This window comes from Lipophrys pholis (assembly GCF_963383615.2).
Source record: "Lipophrys pholis genome assembly, chromosome: 15".
NCBI classification, from domain to species: domain Eukaryota; kingdom Metazoa; phylum Chordata; class Actinopteri; order Blenniiformes; family Blenniidae; genus Lipophrys; species Lipophrys pholis.
In genome coordinates, this window is record NC_137642.1 from 20,703,490 (window position 1) to 20,726,216 (window position 22,727).

The 22,727-nt window shown below is 43.7% G+C and overlaps 1 protein-coding gene across 2 annotated transcripts in view; it reads left to right on the forward strand.

The window, feature by feature from the left end:
- The first annotated feature begins 2,913 nt into the window (after positions 1–2,913).
- inpp5a (inositol polyphosphate-5-phosphatase A) overlaps positions 2,914–22,727 on the forward strand; it is a 165,029-nt gene continuing 145,215 nt past the window's right edge. For both annotated transcript variants that reach the window (XM_080481882.1, XM_080481881.1), the window contains exon 1: positions 2,914–3,487. In XM_080481882.1, coding sequence (XP_080338008.1) covers positions 3,410–3,487 — 78 coding nt within the window. In that variant the 5' untranslated portion in view covers positions 2,914–3,409. The remainder of the gene's footprint in view (positions 3,488–22,727) is intronic.

The window sequence follows — 22,727 nt, forward strand, 5'->3', positions numbered from 1 at the left end:
AAGAGCTTTGATTGAGCGTGGAGATTTCTTTATACTTGTATGTGTTTCAATAAAAGTAGAGTAAACATCCATTCATCTTCTATGCAGCTCTATCCAGAACTCCAGGTCCTGGTGGGAGCTGGAGGTGATCCCAGCGGGCGATTGATTTAACAAGCGACAAACAAGCAACATTTACATGCACACTGAAGTCATGGTTTACACATTCAGAGGAGTGTGAAGAAGTATGGACGTTACATTTTTGATGGAAAAAAAAATCTGCTGCTCCCACTTCACAATATTCAAGTAATAAAAACGCAATATACATATCATACTATATATAAAACCTATTGGTGTGTACTAGATAGAGCATAAAAGTACACCTAATATACATGCACGCATACCATAGATCGATCACATCGATTCACTGTATTTATCTAAAAATCTTATTGATATCATTGCCATCTGAACTCACTTCAAGGAAAAAGTCTAAAGAGGTCTGAGGTTATGTAACACATGCTGTATTTAGAACAGAACTGTATGAATACTTTTTTTTTTTCTCACAGAAATTTCCCTACAACTGCATGTTGGACTTTTAAATATTCCCCCCTGGCCTCAGTTTTCACATAACGTGAGCTGCAAAAAACTCATTAAAACTTTGTCCTGCACAAAAACGAGCTGTGCGGTTTGGAACCGGGTCGCCGACTTTACAGTCTGGTGAGGGTTCCTGCTCTAATATACAGTTTCTATCGTCTTCAAATAAACATCACACCACATACTTTGTGGGAGATTAACCCTTTATTGTCAAGCAAAGGATCCTTGCTCATTACCGACTCCAAAATGATTTTAGATTGGACAGAAGAACTTTATTGGAAGCCCCTGAGTTGTCATGGAGAAAAACATAATAATAAGGTATGGGAACGAGATAATAAGTCATTATCTCAAGTTAATAACGCAAAGTTGTTGTTTTTTTTAGCATTAAAATGTGCATTTTAATGGTGCCTCATCTGAAAGAGAACTTTTGCTGTTGTTGAGCTGCGTGTGTTTAGGTAGGTTGCCATGGGAAACGGCTGTAGAGCTGCGTTCTACCATCATACCTCTCCACTCCTCCCTGATGTTGAAGCATTTGATTCAGGCATTTTTAAAACCCAGTCGCAACAAAAATACTTCTCGAACAGAGATGGGGGCACAAGATTCAACCCTGTAGAGCAACAACGAGGTGCAGCCATTTCTTGGTCTGATGGCTGACCAGTGGATTCAATGGTAGCTCGAGAGAGTGACCCACAACGAGTATCACAAGGTTTCCGAGCTGATGGCCACCCATGGATACCACCAGTGTTTTGTTTACCGGTTTCCCTGTTACCTGGTGACCGACTTCCTTGAATGGCCCTTGTCACAGCATTTGTTAAAAAACCTGACCAAAGTCCGTAGCTGCCTTGGCAAAAGCCATATAACCGCATTTCCATTAAAGTGTAAAGTATCGTACCATTTGTTTTGGTCTTATTTTAACACCAGCTGCTACCAACAGCAGGTGGCAGAGATGGCCACCACTTAAGCCGAAACACAGAGGCACATCATTGATAATAAAGCACAGCTGTAACAATCCACATTTTGTAATATTAATAATTCAAGCTGATATCCAACACAGAGTTGTAGCTCCACCCTTTCCATACGTGCCCCGCAGCAGGGGATACAGATTCTATCGGGGATGACTATTTTGGCACGATCGGGAGAAGCTTTGACAACTCCGCCCACGCTGAGGTGGTACTACATTGCTATGGAAAACGACCGAAACCGAGTTGAGGCGAGTCCAGTCAAGTAGCGCTAGAACGCTAAAAGGCTGTACTATACTCTCCGATCTATTCTCTAGTTTTCCTATAGACTGAGTTCTTGTAGTCCTTTTAAAGCAATACTTCCCACTCAAAGTGCAAATGCAAATAACTTTGCAGGGCTAAACACAACCCCATGGTTGGATTGCTCAGCTGTGGTGTTTTTGCATGGAGTTTGCATCCAAAGTGGTTTTATTCAAGTTAGTGTCACAGATAGAGGACGCTATCGAATCTCACACTGTATGAAATGCAGACCGGTGTTGAACAATATAATCCCACAATAAAATGGGTGGTTGAAACTACGGTTGCAAGATATATTGCAAATAATTTATCATCATTATGATGTCGACATTGCAATCTGCATATCACAAAGAATAGACATGTTTCCATGCGCTGTGCTTTCATATACCATATATGTTGTATGTATGTTGTCAGAGTTCTGAGGAAAAAAATTCTAGATTTAATCTGAATTTTTTTCTCAATAGTTAAAGATTAAAGTGCCGAAGTTGACTTTTTACTCACAGTTCTTAAAAAAAAGTCGGACTAAAACACATTTCAAAATTTATTGAGACTTTTTTCCTCAGAAGTATTTGCAAAAAGTCAGATTTCTTTCTTCAAAATTTGAATCTATTCTTATTATGTTCTCAGGATTATGAGATTTAAAGTCAAACTTCTGACTTTAAAGGTTAAATGTGATCTTCTCCTCAGGATTATGAGATTAAAAGTCAGATTTCTAACTTTAAAGTCTGAACCTCTCCTTAACTTCACCTCAGGACTACAAGATTAGACTTTAAATTTCTTAACTTTGCTCATAATTCAGAAAAAAAAGGCCAGACTAATGAGCAAATTGTCAGAATATACTATTTTTGGTCAAACAGAATCTTTAGGACCACACATAATCTTACAACTGGGCTTGGGTGTGCATCTGAACATGACTAACAGAGTAAACTTGATGAAATGTCTATAAACTCGCAACGTGCGCCGTTAAGGAACCCAGGGGAAACCCGTCCGATAATGGAAGTAGCGTCCTGCGAGCGCGTGTTTACGTCGCGCGGGCCCTTTAAGACGGTCCCGTGTTTCCATTGGCGCGGTGACGTCAGAGCTGAAGGACTCCGGCAGCCTATCCCCTCTGCACGGTGGACGGCGGAGGTCTAAGCGCAGCGGCGTCCTGCTTCAGGAGAGGGACACTTCCAACCAGCGAGCTGGAACCCCGAGGCGCCCTCCGTGGATTAAGACAAAAAAAAAAAAAAGAGACGGGAACTTTTAACGATGGCTCTGAGCGGGGAAAAGTAGCGAGCACGCGCCGAGCCACCCGCCGCCTCCGGAGCTCCGCACTGCAAAGCAACAACTCCCGGTGATAGATGCACGGCCACTGAAAAAAATATGCTCCAGCCGAGCCGCCTCAACGCCGGCTGCAGATCCCCCGTTTTTTAACCCGCTCCGCTGAGACACTCCTCGGATTCAGCTGCATCTTATTCTGTTTTATTTTTTTAACCTGTAAAGTCTGCGGTTGAAGTCCCTCCTTCCTCCCTTCCTCCATTCCTCCCTTCTTTCCTTCCTTCCTTCCTCCCTTCCCTCCTCGGACCACCTGCGAGAGAGAAATTATGGCAGGGAAGCTGACGGCGGCGCAGGGCACGGGAATACTGCTGGTCACCGCCAACGTGGGATCCCTGTTCGAAGACGTGAGTGCATCCCCATTGATGAATGTTCCCCTCGTGTTGTGTTCATGAACATCCCAGCTGGTCACGACTCGCGTGTCTCAGATGTGACGTCCAGGTGTCACGCAGGAAACACGCGGGCCTCTCTCGTGCTGCTCTGCAGATGTGTCCAGGCGGACGAGGTGGTTCCATGTGGAGATCACCTGCACGTCACTGTCACTGAGATGTTTGCATCTCTCCTGATGATGATCGCCATGGCCGGAGACAGGCGGCATGCTTACACCCATTGTTATGAGTGTTTTCTCGCTACTTATTTTTTTTTTTCTTTGGGGGGGGGGGCACATTCCCATTCCCATTCCCATTCCCATCAAGTCTGTTGTGCAGCATGATGTCACTGATCAACACTGCTTCCAACATCTCAGCCTGTCAGAAAGTGCTTTGTAGCGAGGCAGTACCCAGTGGTGCTCTGATCTGAGTCCATGTAAACAGCACATCAGATTGCTCATGTCTGTTACTCACTGTCACCATGTGGCGCTTCACACAAGTTGTTTTGGGCAAATCAACGGCAATAGTGCTGCAACAACATCCCAAAAAATTGCCTCGTTCTCATGTCTTTCTGATCAGAATCAGCAAAAATATACAACAATCTTGATAAGTTGAGCAAACAAAGACATCCTTCACGTTTCCTTCGTACACTTGTTGGCAGAGCTGGATGTGGGCTCCTGTGCGCTATGACTAACAGGTATGATATCTAGATGGTTATAACGACACGACGACTGGACCCAGTGCTCATGTAAATGGAACAATCAGAAATCGTGGAAACGGGAGTTGTCTTTATGTTATTAGAAGTACAGCGATGCCTCGGGTTTGTGCAGCTCTAGTTGTGGGACGACGTAAACTGCCCCAGTCTCTGCGGCTTTGCGGGGGAACCCTCGGTCCAGGGGAACGATCAGGGTGATCCTCTTTCCCTGCCAGCAACCTATTTGCGTTGTTGTTGGAACAAGCAGCAGCCGGGCTGAGCTATTCGGCACACGCTGGGCTGTGTGAGGATGGGTGTGTCGGGCTTCTTAAGGAGTGTCTGTACATGTTACTGAGTGATACCTATTCTGCGTTGACACGCTTTCCCACCTTGTCTGCGTAAGGCGGTCACCCGGCACTCTTCAGCGCCAACGTTAAGAACAGTGGAATGCCTCAGCTACAAACGTAAAGTGTCACTTCAGTGTTGTGTCAACAAGGAGTCCTTTCTCCTCCTCTTCCTCCTCCTCGTCTCTCCCACCTCAAGTGCTGGTCCTAAACATGGGGGAAGAGCCGACTCCCTCCGCTGGAGTGAGTCTAAATATAGCCCGCCTCTCACCAGCACCACGCTTTGGGTATCTTGTGAATCCCTTGTTTTTTTTGTTTTTTTTTCCTCCTTTTCCTTGACCAGACTTCTAACAGGCCGAGCTGAAATGCGAGTTTGTCAGCGTGTTTCCTGCTCTTGAGTGCAAGTGCCGGTCGCATATAAGGCAATCTATACTCTGCAATGTGCTGGCACCCCCTTGTGATGAATATGTGGGCTGAATGAGGCCTTTGTGGGCCGCCTTTCACGCTACTATTAGAAATGCTGTTTGTGGTGTGTGGGACATGCGCACCCTCATCCCGTACCATCCTGGATCGTCTCTGTCTGACGATCACATGGGAAAGGTTATTTTTAAAACTGAATGGTAACCTAAAAAAGGAAATCGAGTTTCGACTCTCGTGTGCTTCAACTTCAAAAAGTAGTAAAGGAGATTGAGAATAGTAGAGTAACGTAAAAAAACAAGCAGAAGGACCGAATAAAACAACTGCAGGCTATTTAATGTGATTAATGAGGGCATGTTTGATCAACAGTGTTTCCAGTGAAGACTCGCCGTTTTTCGTTTCAGAAAGTTTTCGCGTTCATACAGCAAAGTTTCTGGAAACGCTGTTTAACGGTGGTGTGTAAACGGACATTCGTATGGACAGACGAAGAAGTTTGATTGTTATTCTGGGCGTCTCAACTATAAAACTGCCACGTCCCAGGAGAATATGGGCTGGCTGTCATGACATGTCGGAGGCTGCCATTGTTGCCATTGTCCATTGTTGTTGCCCGTTTACATGACGACGGAGCCCCAGCGTTTTCGAAAAGTTCCATCGTTTCCCAAAAGTTGCTTTTTCAGTGACTGGGCATCGTTGTCGTGTAAACGGACACCCAAGATCCACTGAAGGTTTTGCATTTTCCGCTTGAAGTCGTTGCCCCGTGAACAGGCCCCTTTTGATTACTTGGGTTCAAAGTTCAGCTATTTCAAACATAAAACTACTTCCTTCCCTGCTTCAGCCTGCAGATGTGGGGTGTTTGAACAAGCAGGGCCACTCCAGTTATCAGGAAAGCCTTGTTTTAAAAATCTACAAAGATGTGCTGCAAGTGTACTAGCAAAGAGGATAAACGTAACAAAAAGTGGAGTGATTGATGTAAGTTGGTTTCACTTTTGTGAAACAGCTCAGCAGTGTCACACTGTGAAGCTTTACAAAATCGTTAGTCTAAAGTTTCATATTTGTGACTTGCTACCCCCCCCCCCAAAAAATTAAGAAATTAAGATAAAAAAAAGGCACATTTGTTCTCAATTTAATGAATTCAGGGGATTGGCTGCTATAGTCTTTCTTAATCTGATTAGATTATAAGTCTACGATGATTAGATTTGTATGATTATTATTAAGTTGTTGTTAACCATTTTGACATGAAATAATCTGATTATCTGGATATGGTGGATGAGTGCGATCAAATCATTACATGTCCGAATGGTTGCTGATCAATTTTCTTAAATTCACAATTTCAAAACCTCCGTGTGTTTCTTTGCGAAGGCCTACATCCTTAGGACGTTTGATATTTTGCAGTCCACGTTTGTAATTTGACACCAGCCCCATCAATGTGCTTGCTGCCTGCTGTGCTTGTGTCAGGCAGATGTAAATAAATAGTTTTTGATTGAATTTAGTCTTTATTTTGGATTCTAACAGAAACGTAAAGCGTGGCTGTTTGGGAAAACGTTCTTGTTCCGACTCTGTTGAACGTTACCTTTTCATTTGCCTTTCACGTCTCGTGGTTGTTCCCTGAAGCGGCGTCCCAAAGGGGAAAAAGACACACCAATGATAAGAGGCTTCGGGCCTCTTATCCTATCTAAGTAATTTCTTCCTCTGGTGAGATGTTGTTTTCCTGTGAACTGTCCGTGCTTCCCAAGCGTGGAAAAGTATTCTCCTGAGAATAACGTCATCGGAACGGAAGAAACCCTAGTCAACCGTGCCGCCAGCTCAATCCGCCCATGAGACCCGGCATCTTGACGTAGAGCTCCGCCGGCCGGGCCGTGATGTGTCTGTAAACTCATTTGAATTTTCCTCAGACTTACAGTGTTTGTTTGAACAACGGCTGAGTCAAAAGACAAACCGCCTTTGAGCGCAGCCTGGTTGGCGACCCTCGACTGAATGTAATTACAAGAGCAAACAAGGCTTCGTCTCCTTTTTAAAGCAGCCATCCAGGTTCAACCTCCGCTTGCCCCTTGTTGAGTCTCTTTTACCAAGTGTGCCCCTCCTGTGCTCTTCTTCTGCGGTTTGACTTCACCTTTCTTCCCGCTTCACACGTATCGACTCCTGATCCCTTTCCCCACGTCTGCTCAGCTGTAACTCGACGACGATTGTGCGGCTTCCCTCTCTTCCTACGCTTGACCCGCTCATTGGCTTCGGCCACACTTGTTGACCCTGATGCCAGGTGACGATGGTTGACGCTGCTGCATGCATTATGCAGGGTTTCATGAAGCACTTCCATCCTGGAGCCAGGGTGAGAAAGACTGCAGGAGTCCCCTTAATACATAATTAAACACCGACGGGGCCGTTAATGATCCCGCCGTCTGTAAACTGACACCGTGAGGTCTGCTGGCGGCTTCCGCAGTGGCATTTCTTCAGCCTGTTGCAGCAGCTTGAAGCTCAGAGAGGGGAATGATAGTGGAACATGCTCTAAAAGAATGATCGTTCAACATGTTAAGTTGTTAAATGACTGTTTTTGGTCATCGAGCTTTCTATTAAGCTAAATTAACGTTCTTGTCCGTCATTAATTGGCTGAAAAAGTTGAAAAATATCGACAAGTGGAAGATCATCTAGGATTTCAATATATCGTAAACCATACAAATAAACTATAGAAATATTATTCACAGGGAAAACGCCATGCAACGAGCCAGTTATTTATTAGGCCACTAGAAAGGTGGTCGAGAGACGGCTTGTGGACCAGTAGCTTAGCAATAGCCATCATATGTAACACAAACGAATTATGATTTTGACTTTTGTTAATTTGAACAAGTTCATACCTGGCTACCTTTTTTGAAGAGTTGTCTTTTGTTGCCCCACAGCACACGTAGCCTAAAAGCCGCCGGTAAGTTGTGATCGGCTTGGAAAGTGTTTTTTCTTTCAGTGTTGGTTTGTGTGAACGGGTGGACGCCGTGCCGGCTGGACGCCGTGCCGGCTGGACGCCGTGCCGGCTGGATGCCGTGCCGGCTGGACGCCGTGCCGGCTGGACGCCGTGCCGGCTGGACGCCGTGCCGGCTGGACGCCGTGCCGGCTGGACGCCGTGCCGGCTGGACGCCGTGCCGGCTGGACTTGGGTGTCACCAAATAACCACACTGTGACACCCGAAGGACTTCATTTAAAGAAAAAGGACTGCAGGAGCGTTGATCTATTGGATCAGCAAGGACGAGACGCAGCTTTTGTGAACAAAGGTGCAATTATTAAAATTCCAGTTTGAGAAAAAAAACTTTTAACTAGTCAGGCGTTGAATGAAGTCTTCCACCCGCAGCCCGTGTCCTCTTTAAGTAGCACGAAGATAAAAAAAAAAAAAGCATCGACAGACAAGCCTGTGCAGATTAGCCGGTCTTGCCTCACTGAAGCTTCTTGGGCTGGAATTCAGTGGACTTAATATTCTCCAAAACCCAAAGTCAGTGAGGTTTAAAAAAGCCTGAACTGAGCAGAGAGCGCCTCAGCCGAGGGTGTCGGCCACCAACCTAATGCTCAACGTTGTTTTTAAGTCTCCTACGACCAATGTGCTTGGCCGATCAGGAAAAGAAGTGAAACAAACTCGGTGTATGTATGAAAAGTGTCACGTTAATTTAGTGGTTGATCGAATTACTCTATCGTGGGCCATCAAGGTGAGAGCATAGCAGAACGGTGAAATCTCTACTTGAAGCGGCACACAACATTGTGTAATTGAGGATAATACGTTGTGACAGAACTATGGTGGGCGGTTAAAGTCGCATTACTTTTTTATATGCATTAATGAGCGCCCAACGTTTTTCCAAATTTCCAAAAACATTGGTCAACTTGTCAACACTTCCATACATCATCTTGCATTATGCGTTTCTTTTGCGATTTTGTCCAAATATAGAATCACCGCTTTAATCGAGCTGAAGGGTTTGTAATTGAGCAAAAGTTGGATTATTAATTGTTGTTTTTTTTTTTTTTTATTGGCTTGAAAATCTATGTATAAAAGTGTCTCACAACATTTTAGAAACTATTAGTAAATACCTAATTGGAAACTAGTGTGTGTCTGAATTCTCCTGTTTATTTCAGTAATCCCTGTACAGTATATGTCTCACGATACAGAAATGACGGGATTATGTGTGGGGAGATGTAAGCAGACTTGTAATAAGAAGTGGTAACGCCTCTTCAAGTGAGGCAGGACAGATTGAAGAAGAGGCCTTTTAAGAATGATGAATTATTCAGTAAATGGAATTCTCTCGTGGTTTTCTCCAGGTTGGTTGAGCCAACTCGCCTCCTGAGCGGTGGCCGGGAAGCAATAACCACCCTGTCTAAAGTTTACATAGCTCCAGGCAACTTCCAGCTGTCACGTTAGAGCCAGAGATAGGCGCCTCTTTTCATCTTGGTTTTGAGACCAGACCTCTTCCTAAACATGGCTGACCTGCTGCCCTGTGCCGTGCCCCATCACCTCCTGAATAAAGACACAAACCGAAGTGAGACAGTTCCGTCCCAGAAGGCAAGAAAAGAGCAAACTTATCCTTGTTTTGTTGTGGAGAAATGCATCATGGGTTCGATTTGAGTGTCTTCGTCTATTATCTCATCTCCCGCCGTGTCTGGATCCGGCTCGTTGACCGCATTGGAGCGATGGCATCGTGTCTTTTTGGAGATCCTCCAGTGGAGAGCTCAGCTGAGTTCAGGCGAGTCATTAAAATATGCCAGAAAGATGCCAACTCTTCGGTCGTCTGAAGGCTGATTTTACATATTCTATTCACAATTCATACGTTCGTTTTGAAGCTCCCTTTGCATGTCGGGTTTCATTACATCCTCGTCTCTAGCGTGCCAAGGTGAGACGACCATATGGTGATGCAATAAATTACCAGTTTTTTTTTTTGTTTTTTGTCCTCCAACTTTCTTTCCCTAAACCTCCTCTGCCCACTGACAGCTCATTAGCTCTGGCTGTCAGCGGCCGGACTCCACTGAGCTGGCATGTTTACACCCTCATGGAAAAAAAACCCCTCATACCTGCCTCAGCCTGTCCTCAAACTCCCAGTGACTATTTGTGGTATTTGGGCCTGTGCGTTGGGGAAGTATTTGGGAGGTCTCTGTGATTACCACTTAGAACACCCTGCGGCTCATCGGTGGCTCGTTTCCCTTTTTAAACGCGCGGAGATGGATGGTCCCGCAGCCAGCGCGCTCTCTAGAAAAATAAATATAGCCTTCAGTCACATGGCACATGGTAGTGAATTCCCTGACTGAATAATGTAATTGAGCATTTGTGTATTTATAGTGTTGGCAGTAGTAGCGCGGGTGTGTGTGTGATCCCAGACATGACGCCGTGTTGATAAGGCGTCGAGACGGGGCAAGTCAAGAACGCACAAGAGGAGTTATTTAACAGTTGCAGGCGGAGCACGATGACCAAACGCTTCGTCCGGCGGCTCCATATTGATTTTTTTTTTTCCCCCCCGGTTCCAAAATAGTTTCTAAAGAGTTGCTGCAGGAGGGGAAAAATTTATGAAAGAAAGCTCAGATGATGCTATTTCGGTGCTCCTTCCTGCGCCACGTCATACCGCAGAATTAGAATTTTAAAGGCAATAGATGTCGGAAAGTTCCCGCCAGATGGGAATACATCCACTTAGGTATTTAACCTTTTAAATAAGTTAAATATGACAATATTTGATGGTACTTGAATGGTGACATTGCTTCATCCCGGTCTTTATGACAGTACAAACAATCGGGAATATACAGATTTTCATTTGCTCAGTTTGCCGATCATTTTTCAGATTCTGTCCGTCTTCTTGTAAATGGCAGACAGATTAAAACGTCATGTGGCGCTCGCCATGATTAGCAGTGAGTGTGTTAGATTCGTACGCTGAAATGACACCTCGCTGGTCGGAGGATATAAGAATGGTTTTGTTAATTGTGGTGTGAAGGCCGCCGTCTGTTGCACATTCGGTTGTTGTAAGTGAAATTGGGAGACGGGCAGATGTGGCCAAAGACGACTGCAATGTTTCGTAAAACGTTAACGCTCATTGTTTTCTGCTCATGCAACTTTCAGAAATGCGAGGGTGACAAAAGAAACCTGTCATTATCTGACGTTTTTCACCTGACTATGCATTTAATTAGCCGGTAATTACAGAGTACAATTGAACTGATACTCTGCAGACCATGCCACAGCCACTCAAGCTGAGTGGAGGTTTCCTGTGGGGGATATTCCTCTTTCTGCCGTCTCCAGTTGTCTCCGTCACACAGTGTTCTCTGTTTTCTCCTCGCGGTCTCTCTCCATGGCATGTTTGCCAAACTCTCTGACAACAGTCGAGAGAGTTCGTGGTAACAGAAAGCAGGCCGGTGCTCGTATTTTTAGCATTCGTCTTGAATATATTTTGGCCACAGCCACATAATTTGAATAAAATCGTCCCTCTGAGAAGTGGTGATGGGGAAATTCTGGGCTTCATGCTCATCCTCTGGAAGCCCGAATGTTGGAAATGTAAGGCGGCCTTTATTTGCTGTTCTGGTCTGCAGTTTTATTCACGTTTTCTCTGGGAGAGTGAAACTGTTCTGTCCGACGACTGTATGCTACCAATATCTTGTGAAAAACATTTTTTTCTTTTTCATTTTTCAGTTTAAGGTTGAAAGTGTCCAGGTTTGAGTTTCTCTCAAACATTCACATTTTAAAAGGGATGAATGTCTTTATATTTGATATTTTGTCTCTATTTTTCAATTTCGAACTTGATCCTTTATACATGGTTCAGAGTTAGTTGACGTTTGCATATTTATTATCTCGATGTTTCAACTTTATTCCTGGCCTTTTCTTAGTCGTTTGCCGTTATTCCCAACATTTTGCCAGGATTTCTGATGATTTTCTTTTTGACACTATTCCTGCTTTTTTTTACTACTAATCCTGACGTGTTTCATGCTGATCTTTTGATCTTTTGATCTTTTGCCTTTGTCCTCTGTTTTTTCTCTTTTGTTCTGACCGTGTTGTTTCTTCACTTTGTCTTGGCTCTCAGTGCTCATTGACACATTTGAATTACTACTACAAACATACAATTTTTTGGGGCCTTTGTTGCTGTCCTTGTTTTACTTTTTGTTGACTTGCCATTAAAATGCACGCAGAAAGAAATGGCACAGATGTATTAATCCCATTTTTTGTGATGAAAGTGAAAGTGAATGTGAATGAGGTTTCCCGGGATAGATGTAACTGTTATCCTAGACAGATGGGTGTTTTTATTAATGCGGATTAGCTTCCTATCAGTGAACTTTGGATATTGTCTTGACTTCAGCCCATTTTCTTTTTTGTTGGCTCGCTTCTTGACTGGGCATGGTTCAGTTACTGTCCCGACATCTTTCTCTTTTTGTGCTGTTAATGTAGCTGCATTTCCAAACCAGGACAAGCCTGAGGTCGTTTTTTTTTTTTTTAACACACTACACCGACCAGACGCTTGTGTTTGTAGGCACCTTCATGACTTTTTGGACTACTGTTTGCTTTCTGTTTGGACGCCAAAAAGAAAAGAGAGACCAATGCTACCAATGACAAACCTTTGTGACATCCCAGTTCTCACACACAAAATATGCAGCCGCTCTCTGAACCAGACAGGACGGCTTACAAGGGTCTCCCCGGAGAAATGACGCACTCCCAGGCATACATGTGAACTCAGACGTAGACGTCCACACCAACTCCCTGTAATTTATAACATAAGACAGGGATTTTTACAGTGGCTCGACACGGCCAGCTTTCACTGGAGTTCGTTGACCTCAGCTCAGGAGAGTTTTTGATAATGTGTGTGTGAGTAGAGTGGGACAATGAACAGCCAGGCCCCGTTGGACCCAGATAAGGAACTGGGATAAGGGTGGGAGTGTCGACGCCGAGCTAGGAAAGTTTTGGCCCATTCCAAGAACCATTATTGTCGGGGATGGGAAAACCAGTGAGGGGAAACCCCCCAAACCAACCACCCCTCATGAACCCATTCATAAAAGTTAATGAAGGGACAGCAGCAGTGGTTCAATAACATGAAGTTCAATGGGATACATAGAATTGAAACTTCTCGCCCCTCAACAAAGTAAAGTTGAGGAAAGGTGATATAGTCAGAGGTGTCAATAAAAGAAGAGCTGGAAGAGCGTTTTGCAGCTCGTTTGGTTATTTAGTAATCCATCAGTGACATATAGAAATATAAAAGAAAAGCATTTTAGAGAGGCACCGAGTCCCAGAAGTACAACCTTGTAAAGATTTACCAGAATAGCAAACAAAAGTCTGTCAAATTGTCAAAAACTGTTCCTCATTGTAAAAATATTAAAACTGTGAAGGGCGAACCGTGACGATTTAGAAAATCCAGAGGCCAAAGGTTTAACGCTTCGTGCAGGTGAGAATTAAATGTAATTGTGTCCTGATTCATTTCCACTTCACAAACCGTCCCAGCCTGTTTGCTCAAATATTCCATTCATGTTCGTCACATCAGATGTTGTCTTTCAGTGCAAAAGCACGACTGCGGCACACTCGGAGTAATTAACAAAGCTCATTAATCACAGACTCACAAATTGAGGAGACATTTAGGAGCTGTAAAGTGTTTAAGAGGTGTATAATTGGATTTACTGCTCGCTGCCGCTCACTGTCTCCATCGAAGCAGAGCGGGGACGCAGGTCTGAGTCTCAAACACTTCGACAAAGTGTCACTGACTTCCAAATCAGGAGTGTTCTTTTTTGATTGTGACCATACATAATACATTAAACGGCCAGGTTGATATGCAAAGAGGATTTCTGTATGTCTCCGTGTCCAGATCGGCCAGGTTGTGGACTTTATTGTGGGTGGATCTTGGTTGGTATGTTAAGTGGATCTTTCTTTCCTATATTCCAGAATGGACGGCCTCTTTTTGCCGTTTCTTGTGCCACACTTAAGTAATTAATTTCTATATCGTCAAGTTTAGAGACGACTTTCTGCTACGTATAGTGTTTTGTTTGCTCGTGTGAGAAACATGGATAAATAAGCAAAGTTACTCTTCTTTCATCGTTTGGATTGGACCGCTGAACAGCCTTCACGGTCCTGTACGACCGCTCACTCATTCACGACGAGGACCAGTTTTTCTGCTTCTGATGCTTCGACTTCGAGGACAAAATGTTCACTTACTGTCTTAATATAACCCAGCTGCTTAGAGGCAGAATCATCATGCTATTGAATGATATTGCTGTTAAGATGGTGTAAAATCGTAGCATTTAAACATATATGCTCAAATTATTCTATGATTGAATTTTTGTTTTCACCATAAATCACAAATTCATCGTCATGGCATTAATAACATTGGTAATAAACACCCCAGAAAAGATTTCAACAAAAAAAGCACTAAGCGACATCATTCGGAGGACAAACATTTGTCAGCTTTTTAAAAGAAACCCAAGTTAAAATAGTGTTTCCACAGACTTCAGCTGGGTTTCTGACCTGACCTCTGTTGTGTCTGGTGACTGAAACGCAGACGATCGTGTTGACAGTGCCGAGGTTTTCCGTCTGTTCATTACAGGCGCTCGGCTGGAAAGTTCACCGCTTCTTGCTTTGCCGTGAAACCAATTAAAGCTGCCCCCGTCTTTATTTACAGTTTTCCAGGCTTTGTGTTGGAATACCCAGAGCTCAGGCTTTACCCACACGCGGTTGGAGAAGCTCTCAGAAAGCGGTTCGACGCTTTTTATATCGTCGACTTATTGTCACGAGTCTGTTTCTACCTGGAATCGGGTGCTCGGTTTATTGAATCCTGCGTCCGCGTCGTTTATCAAAGGAGTTTGTCCTGCCGTCAGCTTGTAAACCTTAAGGGGAGTGCTGAGCAGCGCTTACTTGGCAACAGCAAGGCCTTCAGAAGCTTCCTTATGCATCCGTATTGTTCAGTGACTCACTTGACTTCAGCCTTACAATGGGACGTTTTCACTTCACAAGAAGAAGGTTCGGAAGAGATCTTGTGGAACTTTCCACTGGACCCTGTCAGGGTTTTTCCAAGTATTAAAATATTCTCGTTTTGGTGTTTCTCAAGAAAGTAAGACTTTTGTCTTTGGAATTTGTCTGATCTCAGTGTTTCCGTCTTTAATTTTCACAGTTGGAGTTTCTAAAAAATGTCATTTAAGTTTCAAAATGTCGATTTCTTAAAAGTCTGACTTGAACTTTTAAACGTCCCTGCCATCATGTGAAAGAGCAAAACACGACTTTACTTGAAACATCTAGTACGGCACGCGTGCAGTCAAGGATTTTAAATTGTTTGTGTGGTTCACAGTTGTACATTTAATACAATTAACTAACTTTACAAAAGTTCCAACCTGGTGAAAATGACAGATTTTGAAGAAATGTTTTTTACAAGGAGACGTCCTCTTGTTCAAGCTGTGTAAAAAAATAATTATTTGCTTTATTTTGTTTCAGAAAGAAATTATGCTTTTAAAATTAACATCACAATATATAAAAAGATGAAGATACTGAAAGGCATAATACATCCCCCTTTAGATTTCCTTGTTGTCAGCCAACATCATTGCATCATAAAGCCCCGTCTACATGCTGCCGCTTATTTAAGGTGGTTTTATCCTTCGGATTTTCATTCTCGGTCTTTATTGCTCAGGCATAAATCACAAATAGTTTGCTAACATATCTGAAGGGCAGTGTTGAGCTTCACATGTCAACTTTTGTTCCACAGAATCTTCCGAGACCTTCAGCGATTAAACTTGTTCCACAAGTCGGACTGAAATGTAGTTTGGAATCGGATGGAAGGTGTTTATTAGCGAGCTTTCACCGGCAGGCTTCCACATGTTGCCCTGTGAGGACCGGCTCTCCAGCCCCCCCCTCCACACACACACACACACACACACACACACACACACACACACACACACACACACACACACACACACACACACACACACACACACACACACACACACACACACACACAGTCTTTGATGGAGATTGCCTATTGTCTCTGGTTCTTGTACAGTCAGGCTGGGAATATTTCCACATTAAAGCTATTGTTTTGTGTTTTTTTTTTTTTTTTTTTTTTTTTTTTTTTGTCAGTGAGGCCCCAGCCCAAAAAAAGCACACATTAGGTCTGCTGAAGTTATTAAGCGTGGCCTGGTAGTGACTATGCGTATGACTTCCTGGTAGCCTTTTGCCTGATAGGATTTCCTGCTCTGGTTGGAGCACCTGGTTGGCACTCCGACAATTTTTGATTCTATAAATATCGGGCATGAGTAGGTCACACACACACACACACATTCCAAATCCATTGACAAAAAAGTTTGGCCAATTTCTTCCATGTCCTTCCAGCAGTTTTTGACAAAATTATATTTTTGTTGTTTCCGATGCAGACTTTGAGCTGCTCAGAAGTTTGAGGTCGCTGTTTTTTTTCAGCTGAGAAAGTGTCTGATGTCCTCATTTGGTGGAAAATCTAGTTTGACCAGGACTTCGATCTTTACAGTTTAAGATGCTCAACATTATATATATATATATTTATTTCATTTGGGTGACTCTTCAACTAAGCAGCCATGCATTTCGATTGAGGTGGAATTTGCTTTGGCATTGCGATGCAAGAGAGCAAGCACTGTCCATTCATTATATATCTCTCTATATAGATATATAATATAGATGGTGCTTACCAACAGTAGTTTTGAGAGCCTTGTGGTGGGAACGCTCCGAACAAGCACTGGAACCAGCTTTGTGGACAAGGGACCAATGTCCCCTCAATCCAAACAAGGTGTTTTTAATGGTCTCCGATTCTTTAAAGACGTCTTTACCCCACGTCCATTCTGGCTTTACTGGAACTGTTGGGTGTCACAAGCTCTCACATCAGGCCTGCAGTGCTAACAAGTGTGTCCTCCGTCACTGAGCGCCACGTCTGCTTTCTCTCAACAAATTCCTCCAATGGTCGCCTCACAGTTTGACATCCTCTGGCTCCCATTTCTAGAAAGCCACAAAACATAATAAACACTTGCTACCGGTGACCTCCACCTCGATCCCGGTGTGACGCCTGTGGCTGCAGATGTGGAAATGCGCTGCGGTGTTTGTTTTGCCCGGGTGGATGTGGCGCTGCATCCAGAGAGCAGGTGAGGTCCAGCCGCAGAGGAAAGGGGCCTCAGTCCTCGCCACGCTGCAGTGGCGACGGAGCTCGGCGCCTGCTCTAATTACTGCATCATTAGTCCTCCCACTCACAGCTCTGAAAACGAAGACCCGGAACAGCAGACAGCCAGGAGTAGAACATTCATCCAAACCTGATGTCGTCGCTGTATTTTAACACTCTTTTTTAAAAAAAAATTTTTTAAATCTACCGCAGCATGCTTGATGTCTCTCACACACATTCACATTCAAGCTTGCAGCAGTTTTGAGGATCCCTGTGTTTATTACATGCACATTAGATAGATTGATCGCCTCCTGTTCACCGGTGCTAGCAGCATTTAAATAAAGAATAATCACTGACTCACTTCATGACAAGTCTTGTAAGATAACAGAACTGCTTTAAAGCCCGTTTACATGACGAGAATTTCAACCCCAAACCTTCGTACCATATTTGGTGTCCGTTTACACGACAAAGGTGCTTGAACCCGCTGAAACCGCAACTCGGTAACAATATCATAGTATCATTATAGTTATTAGGTAGCAGGCAAGGCAATTACCTTGTACATCAGCTCTTGCATCCACAGTGTAACTGAAGGTACAATCAGATAAAAATAGTTTAATTTGTTTGGAATTGAGAGGCGTAATTGCACTGACTCACATGAGCCCGGATGATCTCCGTCAGAAGTACAGGAGAGGTGCAATGCTTAAAACTCTTAATAGTAAGACAGTTAAAGTACTGTAACTTCCGGACTATTGAGCACACCTGAATATAAGCTGCACCCACCCAAAAAACAAGGAAGATCAGAGTCACGTGAACGCATCACCCATGTATTGCAGACATGAAGCTCATTGACCTGCAAAAATCCATAAATCAGCCGCGTCATTGTTTAAGCCGCAGGGTTCAAAGCGTGTGAAAAAAGTAGAGGCTTACAGTCTGGAAAATGATGGTACATGTCACACGTGTCACGGTCGGAAAAGCTTTGCGTCGGAAGAATTGCTGGTAAACCTGAACATAACGAGACAAAAAAAGCGACGTATAAATAATTAACCACAGCAGAACTGAAGCTGAAAAGGTGGAAACTAAGCAGCTCTGTGCTCATGTGTCCCATTTTTGAACCACTGGGTGGAGGTTCGACCACTCCCTGCTGATTTGCCCTCATATTTCCAAACCGTACTGGAAGCGCCGCTGGTTTTCCAGCAAATATGTTTGTGAGAATGTGTGTGTGGTCCACTCTCACAACTCCATAACCTCCCCCCCCCCCCGCCCCAAGCCTTTAACGAGAGGGTTATCGCTCCGTCTTCCCCTGAGCAACAGTAAAGTTTCCACTGCGGACAACTTGAACAATGCCGACCCTCCTGTTCTCTGCACCACTTCTGCCTCTCTTACGCCAGCTATATATAGACCTCAACCACGAGTGGATCTTTGTCTAAGACATCCTATTATTTCTTCACGGTGTTCCTGCTGAATTGCCCGACAATCCTGGGCGTGGATCAGCTACTGTGGCAGGATAAGTACTCGGTGTCACCCACATTTTTCCTCTCTGTGAGATGGGAGAAGACGGAAAGAATCCATCCACATTTTGTGTTAAATAGCAAGAGTTGAATGACTTCTATTCTAATTTGACCTGGCAGCTTCATAAGCACACAAACTGCAAAGCAATGTGTGAACCGTGCTTGGTTGTTACTTTTTATAGCAATAGATGCAGGTGAACAGCAGAAATGTGTGAAATGCATGCCTTAAGGAGCTGACATTAGTGGAAATCCAAACCTGACCCATGACAACAAGAACCCAGATATTTTTCTAGTACTGGATTCAGAGAAGAACTCCTGATTTTCTAATTCAACGTCTGCGCGATGATGTGCATGCTTTGCAACAACGGTCTAATTTGCAATAGATACACACCTTTTAGGTAGATGATCATATATTCATGCTTTAAGATTTGTTCTTCCAAATAACAGTGCGCTTTCTCTTGCCTCATTTGCAACAGCTGCGACTGGTTCGTGGTTTTTTTTTTTTTTTTCCGTAACAGTTGCAGCTCCTTCGCTGGTAAATTGAAAAGACGACATAAGCGCCACAATTAAAAAATTAAATGGAGTCGGAGCAGGTGTGGCATAAAAAAAAAAAAAGTTTATTTAACATCAACTCGTATAACTGAACATGACTGTGAAGCAGGTTGGGGCAAAGGGGTTGTCAAACTAAACTATACAAATACAATCAAACCTGGCGTCACTGTCTATCAACTGAAGAATTAAACTCAAACAAAAGCTTGGCGCGAAACAAACGAGAGCTCAAACCAAAAGTAAATACAGTAGTGGCGCCAACCCATTAACCCGGTGTGAATATATCAATGAAGCAACTACGTGAATGAAGGATACCTCAACTATTTCTTTCAATAAGTTGTATGATAACATTTAGAGCTCTTTAGATTGAATTTGGATGGACACTTAAATCTACACCTTGTTACCAAAGATGCGGTTCAGTGGGCTTTATTCATGAAACACACAAAATCTTCTCCGCTTGAGCAGTAACCTGGATTTAAACGACGAAAGTGACGAGTCGAGCAGCGGTTCGACCGGCTACTGAATCGGCCTCAGATAAAAAGACCTCACACTTGTGCCGGTACACACACACACACACTCACACACACTTGTCTGGAGGGTCATTCTGGCCACTTGCCTGCAGTCTGTCAACACTCACGAGCTCCGAAGACAAGTGTCCGTTCATCTCCCGTCCCCTGCAGGGACGGTGGCCAGCGTGGAGTTGCCAGTGGGCATGCCAGCCGAACAGATGGCGCCGTCTCCACCTTGCCTGCTTCGCCGGGTTTTATTACCCAATTTTGGAGAGCCGCAGGCGAGTGAGAATGGGCAAGATGAATGCCCGCGGTAGAGGGAGTACATTTATCCACCTGCTTATGCTCCTCATTTAGCTTTTATAGGTATTTGCTTTGTTCGTATGACAGATGGAAGCCTTGTTAAATAGTGTAAGTAAAATATTTAGATGTATGTGCTTGGCGAAACACCAGGCTCGGTGTGTCAGCGAGGTTATAGAAACATTCCGCTGATGGCAGGGGGGGAAAAAACACACACACGCATTCACACTCACGCACACACACACTATTGAAAGCTGTCCGGTAGGCATAAAATTGTCCGACACAAAACAGCAGAGGGTTTTACAAGGTTTGGCATCTGTTTGGAGAGCAAGTCTTGTAAAATGATCTGAAACTTATTGCCTGGCCGTTCCTCCATGAGGTGCATATTCGTCATCTTTATATCCAAGGGTACAGAGACATACAGTCCAGGGACATTAATCTGTTTCGCAAGTCGGGTGTTTAGACCATCACACCTCTGGGCTTGTGAGCTCGGAGTAACTTGTACCTCCACTGCCGCATGTAGATATCAGTCCACTTCAGATTGACTGTTGAAAGATGAGCATCCACAATTACATTGGTTGTTTTATTTTTTATCTTGACAGTTCTCAGGTTTTTAAGTAGAACCTTCGATTGGTGGGTTGGGCGAACGTCAAACTTCACTTTGGATTCTTTTCCTTTGTTTTCAAGGGCAAAGTTTCGGCCTCCTTTGAATTTTTAAAGTGAAGATTGACCAAAAAATGGGCCAAATCGATGACATTGTGTGTTTCTCGGGTTCTAGTGACTGCACCTAGGGAAGAAATTATTATTTTATTTTTATTCAAAGTGTCTGAGCTGAATTAACAAAACTAAATGGTTTACTTTTTAGATTTAGTTCACATAAACTGGATTTGGAATATGATGAAAATTTAAGTTTCTCTGCAATTAAAGGAAAATGGAAATAAAAACACTCAGATTTCCACCATATTTATCTTGTGGATTACTCTTAGAACGATGTAAGGAGAGGGTGTTGACCGTGAGGCTGCTTGTTTCCATTGTTTCAATGGCATTTTGGATTTACCTATATACAGTATATATAAGTATATTTCCAACTATAAATTAGTTTTTTACACACCTTGATTATCACACCAGGAGGCAAGAAAACATTCAGAAACTACTTTACCCATTTAGATTCCTTCAGTTTTTCGACAGTACTTTGAAGCTGCTCTTGCAGAATCAGCAATCTCCTTCAACTGAAAAGCTCTCGGCCACGAAAAGTTAAAGGCTGGGAAGCTCCGGTGTTTGTTTCCTCTTCGGATGCGGACTTTCTTCAGTGGAAAAAAGAAAAAAAGAAAAGAGAGAGATAAGTGGAGCTTAAGTGGTGTGAAAGCTACTGTGTTTGCATTCTCCACTCTTAAGTTCACAACACTGGGTGTTGGTTTGGACTGTCTTTCTGTCTCTTTTGTACTCGTGTTTGCACACATGGATCCAAACACGATAACAATGAGACACGAGAGGCTCGGTAAGTGTCTTATCTGATTGGTTGCTGTGTTGTGTTGAAAGACACTTAAGGATAAACACGGCCTCTGGCTTTCCTGTTTGCCGTGTTTCCTTCTTCCCATTCTCGTGAATCTGATCAGTTTCTCCTGATATGGCAGAAATCGAGTGTCAAAGCAGCTTCAGATGTTAATGTTCTGGACGGGCAACATGTTCCCTACATTAGAAAAGATTATCATAATGGGATTCATCAGAGTTGAATGAATTGAAGCTGTCCAGATAAGCCGATTGAATCGACATCATTAAGTGTGATTACAGTAATGAGTGCAGGGCAACCGTTTGCACTTTGTAGCACTGGAGAATTCGTGTCCTAAAACTGTAAAAAGAAAAAAAAAAAAAAACCTTTGTAAAACTAAAGATTAGTCTACAAATGTGACTTCTTGAGAGGCATTTGGGTTACCAAGAAATAGGGTCAGCCAGTCATCCGCTCCACTTTTCAAACCGCCAGGAAAAATTGATTGTAGTTATTCCCATTTAGTCCGGAATATGTCCGATCTGTTAATTATAATCACATGAATTCATGGAAGACACTGTTCCTCTTCTTGGTTTTAATTTACTAAAAGAAAAAGAAAACATTCAGATGTGTGCCTCAACCTACTAGTGGACATGTGGATGTCCTCGTTCCCTATTTACCTGGGTGGTGGTGGAGGGGAGTCCGCTCCCACAGTAACGTTTCACATGTGTCTGTGTGACTCGGTGAGGTGTCTCCGCCACAGGCCTGTTTGAGCTCCAGGGAAACGGCTCAGTTTTGTGGGAGACGACAGTCGGCGTGTGTCTCCAGGCGGCGGCCGGTTGTGAGTGTGGAAGAACTTTGCGTCTGGAACAGAGAGATTACGGTTCAACTTTGTGTCTCAATTCCTGTTTACACGTCTGTGGCGATGCCCTGTCCTCACTCCTTATCCTGTGTTTCTGTGTGTGCGTGTGCGTGTGCGCGTGCGTGCTGGGAGGCTGCCTGCACTTTCACCCTCCTACATTTCTTCTTATATGAACGTATGTCTGGAAGGTCAGCAGAGTGACTTCACTGCCTGCCACATATGATTAGATATATCGGGGGATGAATGGGACCGGGCCCCGAGTAGATAGGAATCCGAGTGCTTCCATCTGTAGAGCTGACGACGTGTTTTTTTTATTTATTTTTATTTTAAAGGGAGGGATTCAGAACCGAAGCAGGTCAGGATGCTGTTTTGCAGTCTGCTCGTTGGCCATTTTTCAGGAGAACAGTGTTATTTTCATTGTCTGCCTACATCACTGCTCCCACTCATCTATTCCTCCGGTCGATCTC